Raw genomic sequence first — 21369 nt, forward strand, 5'->3', positions numbered from 1 at the left:
TGTTAAAATGTACATTTAATAAAATTAATAACTTGAGTATGTAATAAATTTTATAATTTAAACAGTTATTAATTTTAATATTAAGACAAATATATCATAGAATACTACCCATTGTTCTTTTACAGGAAATATACTAAACAGCTTAATTTTTCAATGAACTGATAAAATGGGAAGGCAAGGCAAAAGTACAAGAACTGAATTAAATCTGATGTTATAAATAATGTGTTAATTAAAGTCAATTAATTTGTTTCACCATTCTTATAGTATTTATTAAAAAAATGTATTGAATTAATTAATTTTACATACAGGCTATAAGACTAGCGACTAAACAAAAGTGAAGATATAATTCCCAGAAAGTACTTATTTTTTTAGACAGAATCCACTAAATATATTAAAATATCAGTGGAGTGAGATAACATATTTAATAATAAAAGGAATATTCAGTCACCATATTACAGGTAAAAATGACTGAAAGGCATTTTAAGAAAACACAACATATACGCAAATCTACATGTTTATAATCTCTTATAATCAAGTACAGTAGCATAACCTCATTTAAAAAAAAAATTAAAGCTGAAAGTGAACCTAAGTTTCTGAACTTCAAAATCGGCGAGATAATACACACAATAGGACAGCTAAAGAAAATAATAAACAACGAGATTTATTATGTATTTAAATTAGAGACAAATAAGTTAATAGTATAAATTTATTTTGATAATACAGCTGACAAAACGGGAATGTCCACGAATAACCATGTTGCCTTTTTCTGTAATAATAACCCTTTAAATCACTTGTCCGCGGTTTGTCAAAATAAAACGCATTGAACATGTTTTCTTTTCTTTTAGCTCATTATATGGAAATACAAGAAACAAAATAGAATTCAATTTAAACAATAAAAATGTTTGAGCAGCGCCCAACCAATGTAAAATGTTCTAAAGACGAACAGGTCCTACCATATGTTACAAAAATAACACTTACTATTTTAGTTTATATTATTAATACAAATAACTACTGTACAGTACCTCTAGTAGTACAAAAAATCGATATTGTACAAAACAAATCAGCAACACCGGAATAAATTATAAACTCATATATAAAAAAAAATCGAGTGCATCACTGCTAAGTGTACTGTATGTCAAATACGAGACAAGTACACGGTATGATTTTTTCCTTTTCACTATTGATTAACAGCAGTATGTTGACAAACAGTAAACTTTTGTCATATTTGCAACATATGGTATTGAGAAACACTCAGTCCAGTACTTAACAATCACAGAGTGACTGTGGATAACACTGCACTTAACGGTTGGCATTCTTAAGTTGATTAGACAACCAATCCAGACCTTCATATAAACCATCGCCGCTTGTCGCGCATGTGGCTTGAATATACCAGTTGCGGTTCCTTAGTGAATGCAATCCCAACTTATCGGTTATCTCAGCAGCATTCATTGCATTAGGTAAATCTTGTTTGTTGGCAAAAATGAGGAGTACTGCATCCCTCAGCTCATCTTCAGCCAGCATACGCATTAACTCATCTTTAGCTTCACCAATACGTTCTCTATCATTACTGTCTACTACGAAAATGAGTCCCTAAAAATATATAAAATAAGTGCTGTATGAAATCATTCAAAAATAAAATTCCAATATTATATATCATTAATATTTTTTTTATAAATAGCTATTTTAATTTACACAAGAAATGAGTCTTCTATGTCCTTGATATAAAACTGAAAGTTCTTTAAACAAGTTGATATTTTATAATAAATTATTTATAAAGTACAACATATAATCATTTCAGTTACAATTAATACAACAAAAATATAAGCTGTAAGTCACTCTTAAAAAGTCTGGTTTATACGCATATATCTTACTGCAATAATAGAATTCTAAAATAAAGCCAAAATTGTTCTACCACTTAAATCAATTATTTATGTTCCTGCCAACTACTATGATGTTAAAAAGCTTATAGATTATAATAAATATAACCAAACAGAGTATGTACTAATGTAAACCAAAAATACATATAAGAGAATAGAAGCAACAATATCCAAAAAAATAAACACACTAAAAATATTAACATATTAATATTTATATGTATCTGAGCATGTGCAATATCTTATATTCAATTATACATTTTTATGTATGTACAACATGTATAATATGTATCAAAACAAAATGCTCAAGGATACTAAGATTATATATTATATTACTGTACTTCCAAATAGTAAAATTGTGACCATAAGTGTGAATGAAAATATTAAAATTATAGGATAATTTACATATCTAAATTTTTAGATATAGTTTACAATAACAAGGCACCATTAAACACAGATTATAAAATTGTAACTATATGTTGCATAACCGTAAACAATTGAAATGTGTTATTAAATTTAAATATGAGAATATTTTATTATGAAAACTATATGTTTAAGTTTTAAAACAAATAGGACAATTTAACTAATATTTTTCATCTCAAATGTTTGTAACTTTCTATTGATTAGCAAATTGGTAATAATTTAATATTCAGAAAAACTTTCATAAAAAATGTAAACTATCACATATATTGTAGGTAATTCTAAATCTTCAGTAATATAACAGTACCTAATCCTGCTAAATACCTAGCTGTAATAATATCTAAAAATAGTATTACCTGTGTGTTCTGGAAGTAATGTCTCCACAAAGGCCTAATTTTATCTTGACCACCTACATCCCATACAGTAAAACTTATGTTCTTATATTCTACAGTCTCAACATTAAACCCTGAAAAAAAAACACTTTCAAATAACCTATATAACAAGGTCATAGATTTGGAGAAAATGATGACTCATTTAAGATACTAAAAAACAATTAAAATTCATTGCACTATACATTTAAAAAAAAAGAGAAACATCTTTAATGAAAAAAATTGTGATCTTACACAAAACACACAGAACAAGAAAATTTAATTTACTTACCAATAGTGGGAATAGTAGTTACTATTTCTCCTAATTTTAGTTTATATAGAATGGTAGTTTTACCAGCGGCATCTAACCCTACCATAAGTATTCTCATCTCCTTTTTGCCAAAAAGGCCTTTAAATAAATTTGCAAAGACATTTCCCATGGTGGCAGTCTACACTTAACCTTAAATATACAAAGAAATATAAGATAATCATCAAAAAAGAAATTACGCACTAATTGCTGCTTATTGCTGTTATATTTAGAACAAAGATGGACAAGTCAGTTAATGCAAAACTAAGGTTATTAATCTTGCAGTATTTGACATATTGATTTATATTTTGTTAATTCTATAGAAATACACAATCAGAAATAACTGCATATGAAATACAAATAAAGAACTATATTATATGCTATAAGTTAATTCAGTTTTTTATGGTTGCGATGAGGTAAAATATCATAAACGCCGACCTGACTTGTTGTCACTAAACCAACTCCCAAGAAATTCAAAAAAATGATATAAACAACGGTTTACAATCATAAAAGACTATAATAATATAATAACAACCTGCTGCCGATAATAACCGATAAAAATGAACCTACCTTCTTATAAAAAACCACTGTCTATCTTTAAATAACGCTAACACATTCACAACTCACAACCCACCCTGAAAATTGTCGAATGTCAAGATGGCGGACGTGGAAGAGATTTTACATAGGTGCCACGTCTTGGAAAAACGTAGAATTGATTGGTCAGATGTTGACACGTGACCCATTACTACCAATATTACAAGAAAAATCGTCACTATACATTGATTATAGGAAATGCCAAATTTATTCGCATTAATTAAATATTAATATATTTTAAGTCCGAAATCATATTAAGAAGATGCCATATCCTTATTCTCCATTTAGCAATAACTTTAATACCCATATTATATTCACTTTAAAAGATGATAACTCTCAGAATGAGGTAAGTTTATTTCCTTTTAAGTTTGTAGAACTGATAAATAACGCGGTTATTTTAGATTCAAAATATTATTGTAAAATCCTTACAGTGGTTGTGTACATTTCCCAAAATAACATCATTTCGAGTCAACACAACAAAAACTACAAGGGAAAATGTTATACAAGAAATTAAAAAGCATTTCTTAAATGTTGGTATAGATGCATTTTGATAGACCATAAACTAATATTTTTTTAATTAGGTAGAAACTGAAAATATATTAGAACATCCTACATTAACAGAGGTTATTATTTTAAAACACCAAGATTTGGAATCACAAGTTTTACCGAGGCATAAAAACGAAATAATTGTTGATACAGAATGTGCAAGCGCAATATTACGAGGAGCAAATGTTTATGCCCCAGGTGTTTTGGCCATGTTGTCTGGTAAGGTTTATATTAAATTTAATGGAAATATTCTATTAATAGCTAATAATGACTTTATTCAATACATAATTTTATCTGTGAATAATGAGTTGCCTACCTTATAAACTGATTATAATTTTTATTAAACATTAATTTTTGAATTCTGAAAAGAGCTAGTAATATTGTGCAATTAAAACAAATAATTTCTGTAATAGAATGTACATTGCACAAAAATATACTAGGTTGCATAATGTTTCAGCTTAGCTGTAAATTTTGAGAAAAAGATTATCACCTTTTATGATTATTAAGCTTTCACCAAGATACTTTTATTTTAAGCAGACTAATATGTTACATTTGCAAGAATCAGATCTTTTCCATTATCTCTTTTAACTTTAAAGAAGAGTTATAAAAATAATTCACAGTTATTTTATTACACATTTTCAATTATATGTAAGTATTACAAATTGTGTTTTAGGAACTCATTTAGGTGATAATGTGAGTATTTATGCTGATGAACATAAAAAGTGCAAAAAAGGCTTTGCAAAAATATTTAATGAAGGAAGCAAAATATTTATTGGAAATGGAATTGTAAGAAAAACACGACATGATTTATTCGGTGAAAATGAAAAATCTAAGTATGTTCATTTATTAAAAATATAAAGTTACTACTCATGTTAATAATAGCAATACATTTTTTATGCCAAGTTTATTGTCAATGTTAATTTTAAAACTTAAACTACAGTCTTAGAAAAATAAGTATGTAAAATAATACCTTTAGGAACAAAGCAAATTTAGATTATTGTTGTTTCTATTATGTTTCTTCTATCTGTTTTTATTTTAGTGGTATTGCTATTGAAGTTACAGAAAGAATATCTGGATGCCCTCAGATAAGTGATGACCTAATACCAACAGGTTGGGCTTTGCTGCAAAATTTACCATCAATTATTTGTGTGAAAAATTTGAATCCTCAAAAGAATGATATCATTTTGGATATGTGTGCCGCACCAGGAAACAAAACAACACATATTGCTGCTTTGATGGAAAACAGTGTATGTTTTAAATTTAATATTCATTTCGCCTGTTTTAACAGTAAATTTATTCAGGGAACTTTAATAGCCATTGATAAAACACCTAAAAAAGTAGAGCAATTAGCAAGAACATGTACAGCATTTGGGGCTCAAGTAAAGGCATTTCAAGCAGATTCTGCAAAAATTCGTAATTCAAATTTAAGTGAATATTCTACAATAATGAATGGACCACCATTTGCAGATAATAGTTTTGATAAGATTCTTTTGGATGCTCCATGTAGTGCTCTTGGAAAGCGACCTCAACTGGTAAATAAAACATCTGAGAAGATTATTAGATCTTATGTACCCCTTCAAAGAAAATTGTTTGAAACTGTAAGTATTAGAATTTATAAATATATACATTTCTATATATGAATATAAATGAAAGATATATTTTAATTCTGTTAAAGGCTGTTCATTTACTCAAGCCTGGAGGAACTTTGGTCTACAGTACATGTACAATAACATTAGGAGAAAATGAAGGGATTGTTGCATGGGCTTTAAAAAATTTTGACTGTTTAACTTTACAGAAACCAGATTTGTATATGGGTGGGCATGGATGGCTTGGTACTAATTTAGCAGAAGAAGATAGATTAAAAGTCCAGAGGTTTGGACCAGATCAAGAAATAGATAGTGTTGGTTTCTTTATAGCATGTTTTAAAAAATACTAATAATTGTAACTGGAATAAAATTATCCATATAAAGAAATTGCTTTATTTTATTAAAATAAAAATATATATATATAAACCTTATTTATTTTTATATACTAAATAATAATAAAAAAAATATATGATAAAAATATTAAATTATTTCAGTCACTTTTAAAATGTATTTCAGTTATTTTAACGCAATATATCATTAGTTATAGAAAATATCAATAAGATGTATTAAATTTTTCATTTAATGACCCTGATCCTTTGATTGGAACATCTAAGTGGTACTGAAGCACATTTGTTGTTATTCTAATACTTTCTTGATAATTTTTACATTGCCTAGAATGAATTTAATGTAAATGCAAATAATATATTTTTGTGTTAGTTCATTCAATACGTTGGTGTGAAATATATTGAAATATTTTTAAAGCTGAAGTTTCCTCCTGTAGTAGCTTCAATCTCTCCGTGTGATGGGTTTACTACAATTTCCTGACTGGAATTTGTTTTATAAATTTCGAACAAAATTTTGCACCCTATATATTTTAGAATTATTTGTTTATATAAATATAATAAATACACTGTTGGGCAAAAACATCTTCTATTTGTTATAGCGGTTATTTTTCGATATAGATTTAATATTTATATAATAATATTTTCAAACATTCGGTGCATATGGATTTAATATTTATTTTAGTATGTAGAAATGTTTCTATGGCATTTCATAACAATCGTTATTATTATCCAATTATATCGTTATTTGATAGTTTTCGTAAATGATTCATAATTTGCCACTTATGTGTCACTTTACTGTGGTGATCATACTAGTAAATAATTACTATTCGTATGTTTTCCGTTGACAATGGAATGCCAGAATGATTAAACTACTCTTAAAATCACTTTAAATAATAAATGTATTGAAAAACAATATATGATACAAAACGATAATCTCTATGTCTATGACTCTATGTCTGTCGTTTTAAGGTTTCCTTAGCAATGTATATACAATTTGAACATACTAGTTACCTATATTACAAAAATGTAAATATACTGTTTCATTTCATCAACATTGCGTAAAATGTAAAAGAACCATATTAAATATATATTATTTTTGTCCAACAGTATCTATAACAAATTTTGCGATGAAACATAGATTACCTGTTAAATTGAACACCCTTATTGAAGCCATTTCAGTACAACCGATTAGTACATATCCAAATTTTATATGTACAGGTTTAACAGATATATGAGGATAGTAAATATGTATATGTAGTGGTATAACCTAAAATATAAAAAGAATAAGTTGAGTTATTGAAGAGTAGCGTTGCTGCAAAAATAATCAGTATTATGTAATTTACGTTTCTACTATAGTAGTAAAAGTTACCTGCTTGAATTCTCCATGATGATGAATGAATAACTTTTTGTTTAATGTTAATATTTTATTATATTCATCTACAGATTTTTCTGAATGTGTTATTTTAGACGTTTCGTTTGATTCATTTTCGTTAACATTTTTGATAATACCATATGTTTGTGCAGCCCATTTTTGTACGTTTTCATAATTAATAAGACAAGGTAGTGTTATCTGAAAAAATATTAATATTTTTCTCTTTAATAATACTTTCCGGGATTATTTGACCTTCCACAAATTTTTTGTTGTAAAAATCACTGCTTTATTTAAAATGTTACTTATAAATACCATGTACATAATGAAAACGGAATTCTTTATTTCAACACACTTATTCCAATGATCTTCCAATTTATGAACAATATCAGTGTAATAGTTTCAGAAAAGTCTGCAAGGGCCTACTACCCTTCTAAGAGAACTACAATACGGTTTGACTAGAATCGTTTTTGACGAAAGAATTATTGAGGTGTAAGATTACAAGAGAAAGGGGAACACTTCAAAGAGAGAATCATTTATGAAATAAGATGTTGAGAAAATTCGTGTTTTGATTCACTGATTCTAGTGATGTCTTCTCTTGAGCTGCATAATTAGATGATTATTGAACTTGATTCATTTCATTTTAATATCGACAGAACCTTATTGAAATACTCTATATTAAAATTATTTTTCACTTCTACTGTTGAAAAATAGGTATTATCTACGAACTTATCGAACAACCTAGTATCCAATTTTTTAATATATACTTACTTCTTTACACTCTCCAGGTTTTAAGACAATGGTATCGTCCATATCCTTCAGGCAAAAAGGCTCGCCCACTGCCAGCAAAGCTTTAATAGTAAAAGTTAGCGGATTTCTAACATTAATTTTCATATAAAAGATTGATTTCCGATAAATCAGTACATCGTTCGCATAAATATATAAGTGGGTGTTATCTTCATTAGTATTGAACTCCAGATATGGTTGAACAATAGTAGTTGATAATTCTAGCAGTAAGGATGTACTCTTTCTGTAGAAATAATTAGATTTGAACCTGAAAAGCAAATAATTTTTTTATATCTATTATAGTAAGGGTATATATTATAGTCTAGTAACATGTAATGTAACTTTGATTTCACCATTTTCTTATGCATAGTGGATTGAGAAACAATATGCAAAATAATCGGATCATGGATATCATGAAATAAGCTTGGGTGTCTAATACGTAACATTATATTAGTTTATATTTGCATCATATATTTATTCTCAATTAAGAATAATAGTTTACGAGCCAAATTCTCTCTCTCTTCCACTCAGTTTAAAATGTTATCTCGCTATGAAGAAATATCTCGCTAAAGTTCATCAAACTCTTATAACAGGTGGAGCAAAAGGTCCGATACCATTTTGATTGCGCGCCATCTTGGTTTTGTGACATTTAGCTCAGTTTCGCTTTAACTATTGTGTTGGGTCTAAATTTTATTATGGATAAATATACGCCACAAGAACGAGCAGAAATAGTGACAATATTTATTGAAAATAATCGTTCGAAAATATCTTAATCGTCCAGTGCCTCACAAATCCACAATTTATCATTTACATGTGAATTTTCGACAGTACGGTACGACAGCACATAGGCCTCGTTCTGGAAGACAACGGACGTCTCGTAATGCTGAAAATGTGGCTCTGGTGCGAGATAGTGTTGCAGAATCCCCAGAAACATCAATTCGGAGACGTGGTTCCAAGTTACATATTTCTGCACGCAGTTTAACATAGGGCGAATTTTGAAAAGTGATTTGAAAATGTTCCCGTACAAAATTCAATTACTCTAAAAATTGCTACCAAGAGATCTGATCAACGAGTTGAGTACAGTAATGCAATACCAAGGCTGTCTGGTGAAATTGAAGATTTTTTGTCTAAATTGATAAGAAGCGATGAAGTCCATTTTCTTCTCAGTGGCCACATGAATAAACAGAACAGTCGGTTTTGGGGAACACAGAATCTTCAATTAATTCATGAAACATCATTTCATCCACTTAAAGCAACTGTATGGTGTGGAATTCATGGTAGAAACATTGGTCCCCTTTTTTTTGAAAATGACGGATTGAATTATGATGAGGTGTTGCAGTTACTGTTACTGATGAACGGTACCAAAACATGATTCGAAATTTTCTTGTGCTCGAAATGGAAGGGCAACGATTAGAGAACATGTGTTTTCAGCAAGATAGGGCCACAGCACACACAGCTCGTTAAACAATTCAGTTATTGATTGATGTTACGCGAAGTGGCGATTTAGCATGGCCAGCCAGATCTCCGGATTTGACAGCATCAGACTTTTTCCTAGGGGGTTTTTTAAAATCAAAAGTTTATGTGAATAAGCCCGAAACGATTCAACATCTTAAACATCTTAAAGACAATATTAGTCAAGAAATTGAAGAAATTCAGCCACAGATGTTGCAGGATGTCATGAAAAATGCTTTAAAAAGAGCCGAAATTGTATAGCGTAGTAACTCTTTAGCCGATATAATTTTTCAATCATAACGAAAAGAAAATATAAAGACCAGATAAGCTTTTTATGAAAACCAAACTCACTTACCGTTTCTTTGAGCAAAGTTATTATAGGCAATTAAAATAGTATCGGGTCAAAACTTTTGTCCCTCGTTGTAGAAGTATATTAGCAAAATTATCATAACAGATTGAAGTTGATATGCTTAAGCCGAAATTATGTATCCAGGTCACTTGCGAGTTCAAATGGTGCTCGACAAGGAAATTATCTCTCTCTGCTGCTTTCGAACATTAGCTCATACAGTTATGTTTGATGAATTTTACAGCAATCCAATAATGTTTCCAGATGATATAATTTTATTCGATATTGAGATTCTAATATTGAGAACTTGAACATTTCTTACTGAGCATTGCTAAGCCAAATGACTAAAGAATAAATGAAGACGAAAGAAAATCTTAATAACTAAGCGGCCTCAATGGTATCCAGTTAAAGCAAGTATAAGTGTTGAATTACTTGATTGGCGTACTAGGAAAATGAGGCTGCAGAAGTTTTAGCTTTTTTTAGATGATACATGTGAAAGAGAGTAAATATGGCAATCGGGACTAAAATCAGGCTATACCGAATGATTATAGCTCCAACATTTGGAAAATATTTATAGCTTGATAATTTTAAACTGGTAAAATATTTCAAAAACGATGCTTAAGACAAATTATGTGTGCATTTTCATGAGATCCTATTAGAAATTAAGTTATTCTATAAATATACGACAGTAATGATTTTAATATATTTTACAACAACTATTTTATTACGGATTTCTATGTTGAAATGTATCTTTTGGAAGATCAAAAGAGATAATTAGAAATTAAAAAATAAAATCTCAAAAAAGATAAAATCATAGAGAGTGGTTCAAAGGAACGGTATTCGAAGCCTAGAGGACCAAGAGAAAGAATTATGATCGAATGATTTTGTAATAGGATATATATGTTAGAACAGACATATATCGTTTTAATTAAATGGTTTCAAAACTTGGATCAATTTGTAGATTGCTTTAAAGATGAACAATCAACATAATAGGACTATTTGAATATATGGATCAGTATTAAACCTCTGCTTCAAGAAATCGACCATTTTGTCGATTGTATTTAATTTACTCAAATCATCACTGAATTTGGGTAGTGTCTTGGGACCATGGCGAAGTATGTGCCCACAGCTGATAGCCCAATAATAAATGAAACAGTCCTTGGAACATTTGCCGATGACACAGTCATTAGATCGGTACACAAAGTAGAAGGAACAGTCAACAAAATTTAGTGGACTGGAAATAATGTTAATTGTGAAAGTGAATTTTGTATTGCGGCAAAATTATAAAAACCTAATTATATTACTTATTATTCCTCAAGTAGAATCAGCGATATACCTCGACATTTACGTTGATGGCAGGTTAAATTGGAAATAACACGTTACACAAAAAATAAAGTAGATCAGACTCAAAATCAAAGGTGGTTAGTGGGAAGGTATTTCCCATATGACTAGCACTCCAACAAAGCCAAAACAAAGTTCTTTGATTAATCAATAAATCAATAAGAATTACGAGGGTATCCAAGATTTTGTCTTAAAATTTGAAATAAGTTTATTAAATTACAACAACGCGTAAAGCACATGAACGTGTTTATTTTATAAGTATTTAATCTTTGCTTCAGCTTAAGTAGTTTAATTATTAAGTTATTGTTATTTAAGTTTTTTAATTTGGGAAATACATACTGATGTATTGACTTCACACTCGTGATTATAAATGTTGCAATTGTTGCAAGGACAACAGAACGGTATTCTCTTAACTAGTAATAAGGCTAATTTTCCACGACAAGACGGTCCTCCTACTGTTGCCATAGTCGCCGGTTCGAATCATGCTGGGGTATGGTCGTAAAATCTATGTTTGTGATTGTCCTAGGCAAGAGTGTAAAATCCGACAAAGAAAATAATCCCAGTCACGTCAGTAACTAGGCTGTGTAAAACCGGATATCCTCTGGGATGATTTTCTATAGTTGGTTACTCTCCACTCTGTAGTCGTTAATGCCGAGGACTGTGGTTTGGAGCCCATCTTAAGCTGTAGGTCCAGTCACTGAAAAATCCAATGACGTGACTGAAAACAATATTACATTTAACTTTTTTTTAATGTAATAAGTAATTTTAAAAATCATTGATTTCAGTAAAATAGCATTAAAATTAATTTGAAAATTGTATTTTGATAATAATGAGCTAGCAGAACTGCCGGAATGCCCAAAACCATTTATTGAGAACGAGAGGGCCTAATCTAGGATAGACTAACTTTATGACGTGGAATCTATAAGCGCTATTAAACGCATACCACCACTCTGAGTGTGCCATGGATATATACTAATCCTTTTGTTTATTAAATGATATAGACGTGAATCAACCTTAATTCAAATAGAATGATATAACGGACGCAAGACAATCTGTTTTGGTAACTATGTTATCAGTGGATCTTTTTGGATTAATGTAATTTAGTATTTAAACTTGAATTTTTAGATTATTTATATATATATATATATATATATATATATATATATATATATATATATATATATATATATATATACATGTAATTGTACTTACCGACCGTCATCAGTAGTATAAATCTGCCCTAGGATAAAACATTGAACTGGATATATTTTTTCATTACTTTCTACGATTTTCGGAAGAAATGATACTTCTATAGTTGTCTTACTTTTCCTAGCAATCACCATTTTGCTGGGATAGATCTATAAAAATAGACAGTTTTTAAAATAAATAATAATTATAAAATAAGTATAACAAGTTCTAGACCAAGTAATTCTAAAGTTGTACAGTAAGAAAATCAGTGACATATCTCTCACTTTTAACCGACTTGGAAAAAGGAGGAGGTTCTATGTTCGGCTGTATATTTTTTATTCTATGTTCGCCGATTTCTCCATCAATTGTGGACCGATTTTCAAAATTCTTTTTTTATTCGAAAGAGTGCACTTCCGAGGTAGTTCCTTTGGCCAAATAAGGATCGGTTAGGGGAAGGGACGCGGGGAGAATCAGCGGAAACGCTCAAATTGCAAAGGCACGTGCAATGTTTTCACATATTTTTTATCTATAATAATCAGATATTTGTGTATAATGTTATTACTGAGCTGTGACTGAAAATCGGAAGTCGTTCAGTGAAAAAATCAATCAGTTTGCTTTTTAAGTTCAAACTGTAGGATATATAGCGTGGTAAAAATTTTGTTCACAACTGTTTCTATGGTGAAATGGTTAAAGCGTTTAGCTTTCAAACGGAGGCCGCGGGTTCGATCCCCAGCGAGGGTAAAATACTACTTTGTTGTTATTTAAATTGTCAAATATTGTCAAATCACCTAGATTAGTTAGCCGACCCGGGGGCCTGAAGCACTCCGTAATTTCATTGTTTCTCTATTCCTATTTTTCCTCATACGGACAGCTTGGCCTACCCATTGTAATATTAAATAAAATAACTGCATAAGATATTGAGTAAATATCTAACACTAAAAAGAGAAAAATGAAATATTTTTAACAAAAAAGTTGAACTGGCACCGACTTCAAACTGATCACTTGGTAATAGTTAAAATAATATTGTAAATAGATAAATAGATTTAGATAGGTATTAAGCTATTATATTAGAATATAAAATAAGTGAAGCGGATATGTTAAATAAGGTTTTTGTTTACTTCTATTGAGTTATTACAACGATTATGTACATATTTGATTTTAAAATGTTTTTTTGTGTTAAAATCTAAGTTTGATTATTTTTTAATTTTAGTGAGTTCCTTATTTATTTTTTGAAGTCGATTCAATTTTTTTACTAAATATGTTTTTAAATTATTTTTTTTTATTTAAAAAAATTAAGAAATTCAATTTTTTAATTAAGGCAACTAGTCATAAATAATTGATGCTTATAGTTATAGTAAGCATCAATTATTAATATTTTAATATATAATAAAAAATTCGAATCCAATAAAATGTGTGTGCATTTGAGCTCTGAATTGTTATAAGAACGTAATGTTGTGCATAGTCATGTTATGTATGATTTATTCTTTTAATTTCAATATACATTACTTTGCGTCATGTTTTATGATACACGTCAAATCGCTTTTCATGACGTGTATAAGTGTAAAGCAATGCAAAACACACACTTGTATATCTTACTATCCTGATGATGAAATAGTGAAATTTGCAAGTTCTGACAGATAGATAATTTCATTATATTGCAATATATGTCGAAATAATATAACTTTAATTGCACCATCTTAATATATCTGTAGAATCTTAATTCATAGCGTTATAATTTCTCTTTCAATGGTCTTTTTTCATTAAAATTTTAATGTTTTTCTAATTTTTTTATTATTATATTGTTATTTGTAATTTGAACATATTTATTATTTGTTTATTGCCAACAATACGAGCCAACGTTATTCAGATTGGACTTACTGCTTGACATGATGTCTATGAGGGATTTATAAGATTGAAGGTGTCTAAAACTACCTAATCTTATTACTGAGATGATTATTTGATGCTAGACTTAACACTGTTGTCCATAAGTAAGTCAATACTTAGAGCAAATATGTTTGAATTTGAATATGAATAGGATGTTCTTAACAGCTAGGTGAGTGAGGTTAATAGTACTTTACCGCATTACCAAAAAGGAAATATACAGCTAATTCAAATTAATAGTGAACTCATGTCATCACCTTGTTGAATGTATTGCCTATCTCAGTTTGTAAATTCATTTTAACATCAGACATTATTTTTCTTTCTCATTTCAATCTAGTTAAAAACACTTACAGTGCTATCTGATACGTCCGAACATGTAACTGATTCAGGTAAACGTTATCTTTGCGCTTTATTTTTCTTAACTATTAATTATTAATTAACGCCATAATTGCTCGTCATTATATGTGGTCATAACACTTATAAGATAAAAAAAATATTTTAAATATAACAATGGCGAGCACACTTATAGGTTTTATAGTAAATAACTTATTTTACGTTGTCATTGTTGTCATTACAAAGTAACTTGGTTATTCATTCAAATGATGAAATAATGTCGTATCTTACCTCAACAAATTTACAGCTTTGTTCGCCGTGATATTCTTCGGTCAAGTCAAAGTTAAACCTTACTTCGGTATTTCCCACAACATCACATAAAAAATTAAATGCCGGTGGGTTTGCCTCTTTTCTTTTTTTGGGTTTGAGGAACACATGCCAAACAACATTAATGTCAATTGATGATATATTTGAAATTATTATGTTCCTTGTAATATTCTCTGAATATTTAGAAATTGAACCTAATCTAGAAAATATATTGTTGTCATTGCATGAATATTATATTTATTGGTGTAAAATAGATAAATTATGATCAATTGTATTCAATTTGATTTCTACATAATTTATTAGGATATCCTATCGAGACGCTTCTAATATATATTTAATATGTGTTTGTACGTTATTGTATTAGGTGCTTGATATATTCTGATAATTTGTTCACTTTAAAAATGTATTAGATTACAACACTAGATTATCTTAAATTATAACTGACGATTTTAATTTCAATGGGAACAAAATGACCTGGATGGGCAAAAAGTTCAAAAACATGAACTATTGGGGAAGATTCAACTGAAACCCTCAGAGAACCGCTTGGAAATTGATGAATTAATTATTTTCAGGCAGATGCATGCAATGGGAAATGGCAGAAGAGCATTTTTAATGGAATGGAGCAATGGAACATCACGATTTCAATGTCTGGCAGACAAAAAGAAGAGTTTTCTGTGGCGCATTGTTAATGGCGATGATTAGTACTAGTAGATCTACTGCGACAATCCCAGTTACAAAAAGTCATGAGTTAATCCGGGAAACCTATCCACGTCTGATAAAATATAAAATATGGCCGTTTGTAGCAAATAAAGTCGAATTAACAAGTGTATTACGAGCTTCTAAAATTGAATGAAAGAAATGTCTCTCGACTTCATTTAAAAAAAATTGATTCACCTTGAACAGGCGCAAGGTCATACTCTTGCATTACAAGACTGTTCCACGCGTTACGAATATTGTGAAGTATACAAAGCTAGGACGGAAAGTTCTGCATTGGCAATATAGCAGATAGCGCCTTCTAATTACGACTTGTTCAGATCGATGCAGCATAGCTTGACTGACTTCAAAGTACTACAGAACTGCGAAAATGGATCGATAATTCGATTTGCCAAACTAACAACGTTCTTTTGTCACGGATCGCCATGTTACCAGGAAGATAGGAACAAATTGTAAAAAATAATGGAATATACTCTTATTAATATATATCGAGTTTTTCTCAATAAATACCTTTTTAAAGTGAACAAATTATCAGAATATATCAAGCACCTAATACAATAACGTACAAACACATATTAAATATATGTTAGAAGCGTTTCGATAGGATATCTTATTAAATTATGTAGAAATCAAATTGAATACAATTGATCATAATTTATCTATTTTACACCAATAAATATAATATTCATGCAATTGTTATTTTTGGAAAATTGTGTGATGTGTGTAGGAAAATATATGATTCATGTCGATACAGTCAATTCCTAGTATATTTAAAAGAAGAAGAACAACATGTAGAAGCTGTTCTAGATTGTATCGATAGAGTTCAAAATGGTATAAAGGACCAGCTATGTCAATAAAGTTTATCTTTTATTTTAAAGCCATAAGTGGTGTTAGTAATTGCGCCCCGTCCCGAATCATATGTGATTTGTTTCACCGTGTACGCGAAGATATGTCAAAACCATCAAATTTAGTAAGTTGCTTAACAGATGTTTGCAGTGATACTTCAATAATCATCAATTTGATCATAGCGTCATATAATTATATCGCTGATAAAAATACATGTAATCTGCTCTATGTTCAATAATCTATTTACCTTATAGTAGGATATTTAGCTGTTGACCCAATTCCAAATGGTACCAATAATGGACATCCAATAACTTCAGCAATAAGGGAAAAACTGAACGATGTTATATTTGATATATCCACTATTATTTCCTCAGTATATATACCCCAAGTGCTGGAATATATCCAAATATCAACAAAAATTGTTTGATGACCATTTAAAATACCCGTATCTTTTTCTGGTTGAATTAGTATACTATTGTTTTCAATTAATGGTTCCCAAAGTTCTTCTGAAAATAAAATGTGTTTAAGTAACTACTTCAATATTGCATTAATTGTAAAAAAGCATTTTTGTAAGCTATTCACTTAATGTACCATAGTTTTACCATATCTAAAGTGTTGTCATTTAATAATAAAATTAATGATTTATAGTTATTTAATATAAACTTCAACTGTCAGATTTTAAAAAAAATTTAGCAAAAAGTGAGAATTCCACCAAAAGAAATTCGAAAAGTAATAATTAAAGATTGTGGTGGGTTACTTTATTCTGTTAATCAGACCATTGTTCATTAATGTTGCAATAAAAATACGAATTTCTGCCTTGGTCATGTCATATCCAGCAAGTCATACGGCGTATCAAGAACACTATATAGATCAAGTAAACTACCGGTATCAATTAAATTCATTTTATATCAGGCCATGATAAGTTCTGTTTTTTTAAATTAATCTCTGATTTCACAAATACAGTCACCGAAGAATTCATAAAAGGAATTTCAATTCGGTTGCTTATTTTACAAGAGTATCTTTATAAGGCCATTCATAACCATATAAGGTCTTGATACGATTCTCGAGTTATATTATCCATAAAATAACAAACTCACTTGACCCATTCTTTGGGATTTCTTCCTTAATCTCGATTCGAACCGCTAAATTCAACTCGAATAATAAGATTAAAAACAATTTAAATTTTACTAGTTTGAGCCTATTTCATGGACAAAATATCCAAAATATTCATTACACTGTCTAATGATGTCTAGGTTTGCTACTAAATATTTCTCCGTTAATCGACGATTCAATAACAAATAGAAAAATATTAGAACGAACCTATTATCGAACACAAAACGTATTGAGCAACCTGTTACCTGATACAAACCTGTTGTTTTGTACGTAGTTTTTAAAACTCTCCTAATAGACTTTGAATCTCCACCGTAGCTTGTGCATTGAACATTATATTTCGTTACTATGGGTGTCACGTTTTCAATATAAAATGTAATCTTTTTAGCTAAAAATGATATATGGATAAATATTTCTGGAATCAAGTAGACCTTGAAATATAATTAATAAAGTGCGTATAAAAATATAGATATTTCCCTACGTGGTGGATTGACCGCTTATCAATAATTTGGAATTAAAATGAAAAACAATTTAATGATTTACTGCCAGTAATTAATATATCTATTAGGGGTACAAATTAAAACCCGCCGTTTTACAAAAAACTGCTAGTGGTACTAGTGGAAAATAAGGGTTCAAAATGTTGAACGGAAATGTCAGCCAAGAGAAAAACCACGTTGTTGTATATAATTTTTTTATTTCGTTGATAGAGTCTTCAAAAGTTTATATAGGTAGGTGTATTAAATCAATAAAGCTGTTTGTTAAAGTAACCTCAGAATATCAATTAATAACCTAAAATCTCAACAGGTTATGTGCCCAGTTTCATGTCCAAAAAGAAAACATATTTTTTCATTTAGGTTATTAGTTTCGAAATAGTGAAATGGATTTAATTAAACACATTAAAGCGCTAAACAGAATGGCCGATGTAGAAGCGTAAAATTCTAGATTTGCTGGATTACCACGGGGAAACTTTAGATGTAATCGACGGCAAGTTGGTGGAAACGGGCGCGTTGGTTGCGGACGCTGATGACAAAATGATGAAGAATCATAAAGTGCAATCCAATTTGAATAGAAAAGCTAACAGTTATGCCAAGTCTATGGAAGCATTGCAGCAAAATTTTGAAGCATCATCCAAGAATTAGTTATTTAAAATATGTACCGACATTTTTGCGTTTGGCTGGATACAAGGAGAAGATGTCGCGACACATATTGCAAAATTGACAAGTTTGTGGAATGAATTAAATAACGGACTTAAAGCCAAAAATGAAAATGAATTTTAAAAACCTGGTTTAATGTTAGTATGTAAAGTTTTGCATATTTTACCGGCAAACTTTGCAACTTTCAAATCAAGGTGGATGTTGTTAACAAGGAATGACATGAGCATATTCGAAGAGCTAAAAAACAAATTTATATGTTTGAAAGAAATTTTACAAAAGTTAATGATGTAAAAGTTGAACAGGAAATTTTAATGGTAAAATCAAGTAAAGTAAATCAGTAAAATAATTACAAATAAGTTTAAGGGCAAAAATAATTAACTAGTACAAATATCCGGACCATTGTATCAGATAATGTCAAAAGTAGATTGCTGATTGCATCGTCTAAGGATGCAACACTAAAGAAGGAAAAGGACAAGACAGTAGAAACAAATACAGTAGTCTGTGCATGTGCCTGTGCATGTGTGATTGTACAGACATGCGACATGCGGTGAGATTTTTTCTGCAAAACATTGGAACATTCAGTAAAAGAGATGCTGAGTGATAATGCCGAGGAGTTTGACAACGGAGAGGTTAGATCTATCTTACGCAAAAACAGAATTACACAAAGGTAGGCGGCACCCTACATTCCTATGCGAAATGGAATTTGTGAGCGAGATAATAGAACTGTGTGGCCAGGATCTTGAAATAATTAAATCCAGAAGTGGCATATCCAACAGGATTATAAGTTGAGTATTCTGAACAGAACGGGAAAATCATCATGTAGATGGTGCTAGTCCTTGCGAATTGTGGAATGAAAAGAAGCCGCGAACCAAACATCTAAGGATCATTGGTTCAACATGTTATACACATATACATCAAAAGAGAAGAAAAATGGATAGAAAGCCCCATAGAATATGATGACGATGAACGGTTTCTGACACTTTTCATCTCCTTTATCTGAAATCGCTTTTTATGATTTCGATCCATGTCTGTTTCTAAGCTTTTTGCTGTGTCAACATCTCTTAAAGGAATAACTTCATTTCTAATACAGTCTTGGAAAGAATTATGAGTAATATGTCTTAAGCACCATTTGAAAGACTTCAAGAATATAGATTATATATATATATATATATATATATATATCCACACAGAAGGATTGGGAAGATTAGCATTGGAAAAAAGGTGAATTTTAATCTTGATTATAATATTTCTTCTCTTACCATCTTAGAAAAGAAAAACTTTTGCAGTTTGGCCTATTCGGTTTATTATTTTAGTAGTAGATGCCATTTTTTCTCCTGACCTGAAATAATTTTGTGCTTGCTGGATATCATTGTGATTTATAATAGCAAACGATATCTCAATTCTCAATACCTTGGTATTTTCATCTTAGTTATTTTATTGTCATTCTATTATTATTTTTCTTAGTTTTCAATCAATATGGCTTTGCAATGCAAACTGCATCATGAAGAATGCTAAAAGTCTCAACATCTGTATAGACGAATATCGGTTTAGTGAAAACTTTGTATTATCATATTTAACGCCTCGTTTGTTTTTCTCAACTTTTCGCATAATTTTGGATATTGAGTAAATATTTTCCAGCACTCCACTATTAGAAAATTGATACTGGAAAAACCAGTATCGTAATATTTAATACGTAAATATTTTATTGTATATAGTAAATAAATCTACCTATTGCCAATTGGCTCCAATGCTTTTTAGAAAGAAAATAATAGAGACAAAAGGATAAGAAAGGATGTAGGTGTACATCATTAGTTGATATAATATGTGAAGAAATAAAAGAGATAAAAACCTTGTGGAAATATTGAAAGCATCAACTTCTACTGATATAATAAAAATAAATTCTGGTATGGTCTTCAAGTGTTTCAATAATTATATATCATGCTGGAGAAATTTATATATCAAGGATATAATTATTTTAAATACTTTCTCAATAAAATAATTATTTCTGATATGAGCATGTAAATGGATTGGTTTGATTTTGTTTGAATTTAAAATTTATGTTATGTGGTCCATAAAAGATGTAGAAAAAAATCAGACGATAAGAATATTAACATTACGTGTTTTTGTAATAACGTTTTTTACTTCCACTACCAAATCCTGCAAAAAAATTTCGGTGTCGGTATTGACAAGAACTTTTAAAGGCCCCTCATCGCTTTGGAATGAATCACAGCTTACAGCGGCTTTTCTTTCCGCACTTTCAGACATTTTTAATTCATTTATCGTTTCGTTACTTCTCTCGATTCGATTCAGTTCAATGACATTTTGAATGTTCATAATAGCATCTTCGTATGTCATCTAAGGTATCAAAATAGAATTAATATTTCTATGTATGAAAGATGTATAATCGATCCAAAGAAGTTTTGAACATACGTCATCTAAATTTGTGACGTTAAAACGTCGCAATGTTGCCGTAACAACTCTGA

At 29.7% G+C, this 21369-nt stretch overlaps 3 protein-coding genes across 4 annotated transcripts; 1 reads left to right on the plus strand and 2 right to left on the minus strand.

Moving 5' to 3' along the window:
* Positions 1-498: 498 nt before the first annotated feature.
* On the minus strand, positions 499-3693 carry Arf79F (ADP-ribosylation factor 1). The gene is made up of 4 exons (XM_076393973.1): positions 3540-3693; positions 2955-3122; positions 2651-2760; positions 499-1590 (listed from the first exon to the last, which is right to left on the minus strand). The coding sequence occupies exons 2-4, from the start codon at positions 3100-3102 to the stop codon at positions 1300-1302; spliced, it is 549 nt and encodes a 182-aa protein (XP_076250088.1). The 5' UTR covers positions 3103-3122; positions 3540-3693; the 3' UTR covers positions 499-1299.
* A 28-nt stretch (positions 3694-3721) lies between these two features.
* LOC143189957 (tRNA (cytosine(72)-C(5))-methyltransferase NSUN6) lies at positions 3722-6122 on the plus strand. The gene is made up of 7 exons (XM_076393972.1): positions 3722-3909; positions 3965-4093; positions 4145-4328; positions 4783-4942; positions 5149-5356; positions 5411-5707; positions 5785-6122. Exons 1-7 carry the CDS (start codon positions 3826-3828, stop codon positions 6043-6045), a joined length of 1323 nt encoding a protein of 440 aa, XP_076250087.1. The 5' UTR covers positions 3722-3825; the 3' UTR covers positions 6046-6122.
* On the minus strand, positions 6075-21234 carry LOC143189956 (uncharacterized). Of its 2 annotated transcripts, XM_076393970.1 has the most exons (10): positions 21004-21234; positions 17992-18120; positions 16870-17128; positions 15027-15261; positions 12546-12691; positions 8180-8462; positions 7409-7609; positions 7183-7306; positions 6425-6560; positions 6075-6366 (listed from the first exon to the last, which is right to left on the minus strand). In XM_076393970.1, exons 1-10 carry the CDS (start codon positions 21218-21220, stop codon positions 6249-6251), a joined length of 1848 nt encoding a protein of 615 aa, XP_076250085.1. In that variant the 5' UTR covers positions 21221-21234; the 3' UTR covers positions 6075-6248. The 2 variants fall into 2 exon arrangements, with proteins under 2 accessions (XP_076250085.1, XP_076250086.1); XM_076393971.1 differs by lacking the exon at positions 6425-6560.
* Positions 21235-21369: the final 135 nt, after the last annotated feature.

The sequence above is a fragment of the Rhynchophorus ferrugineus genome, unplaced genomic scaffold (genome assembly GCF_030347505.1).
Source record: "Rhynchophorus ferrugineus isolate W39M unplaced genomic scaffold, kcgeb_rfMv2 rfM2, whole genome shotgun sequence".
Taxonomy (NCBI): Eukaryota; Metazoa; Arthropoda; class Insecta; order Coleoptera; family Curculionidae; genus Rhynchophorus; species Rhynchophorus ferrugineus.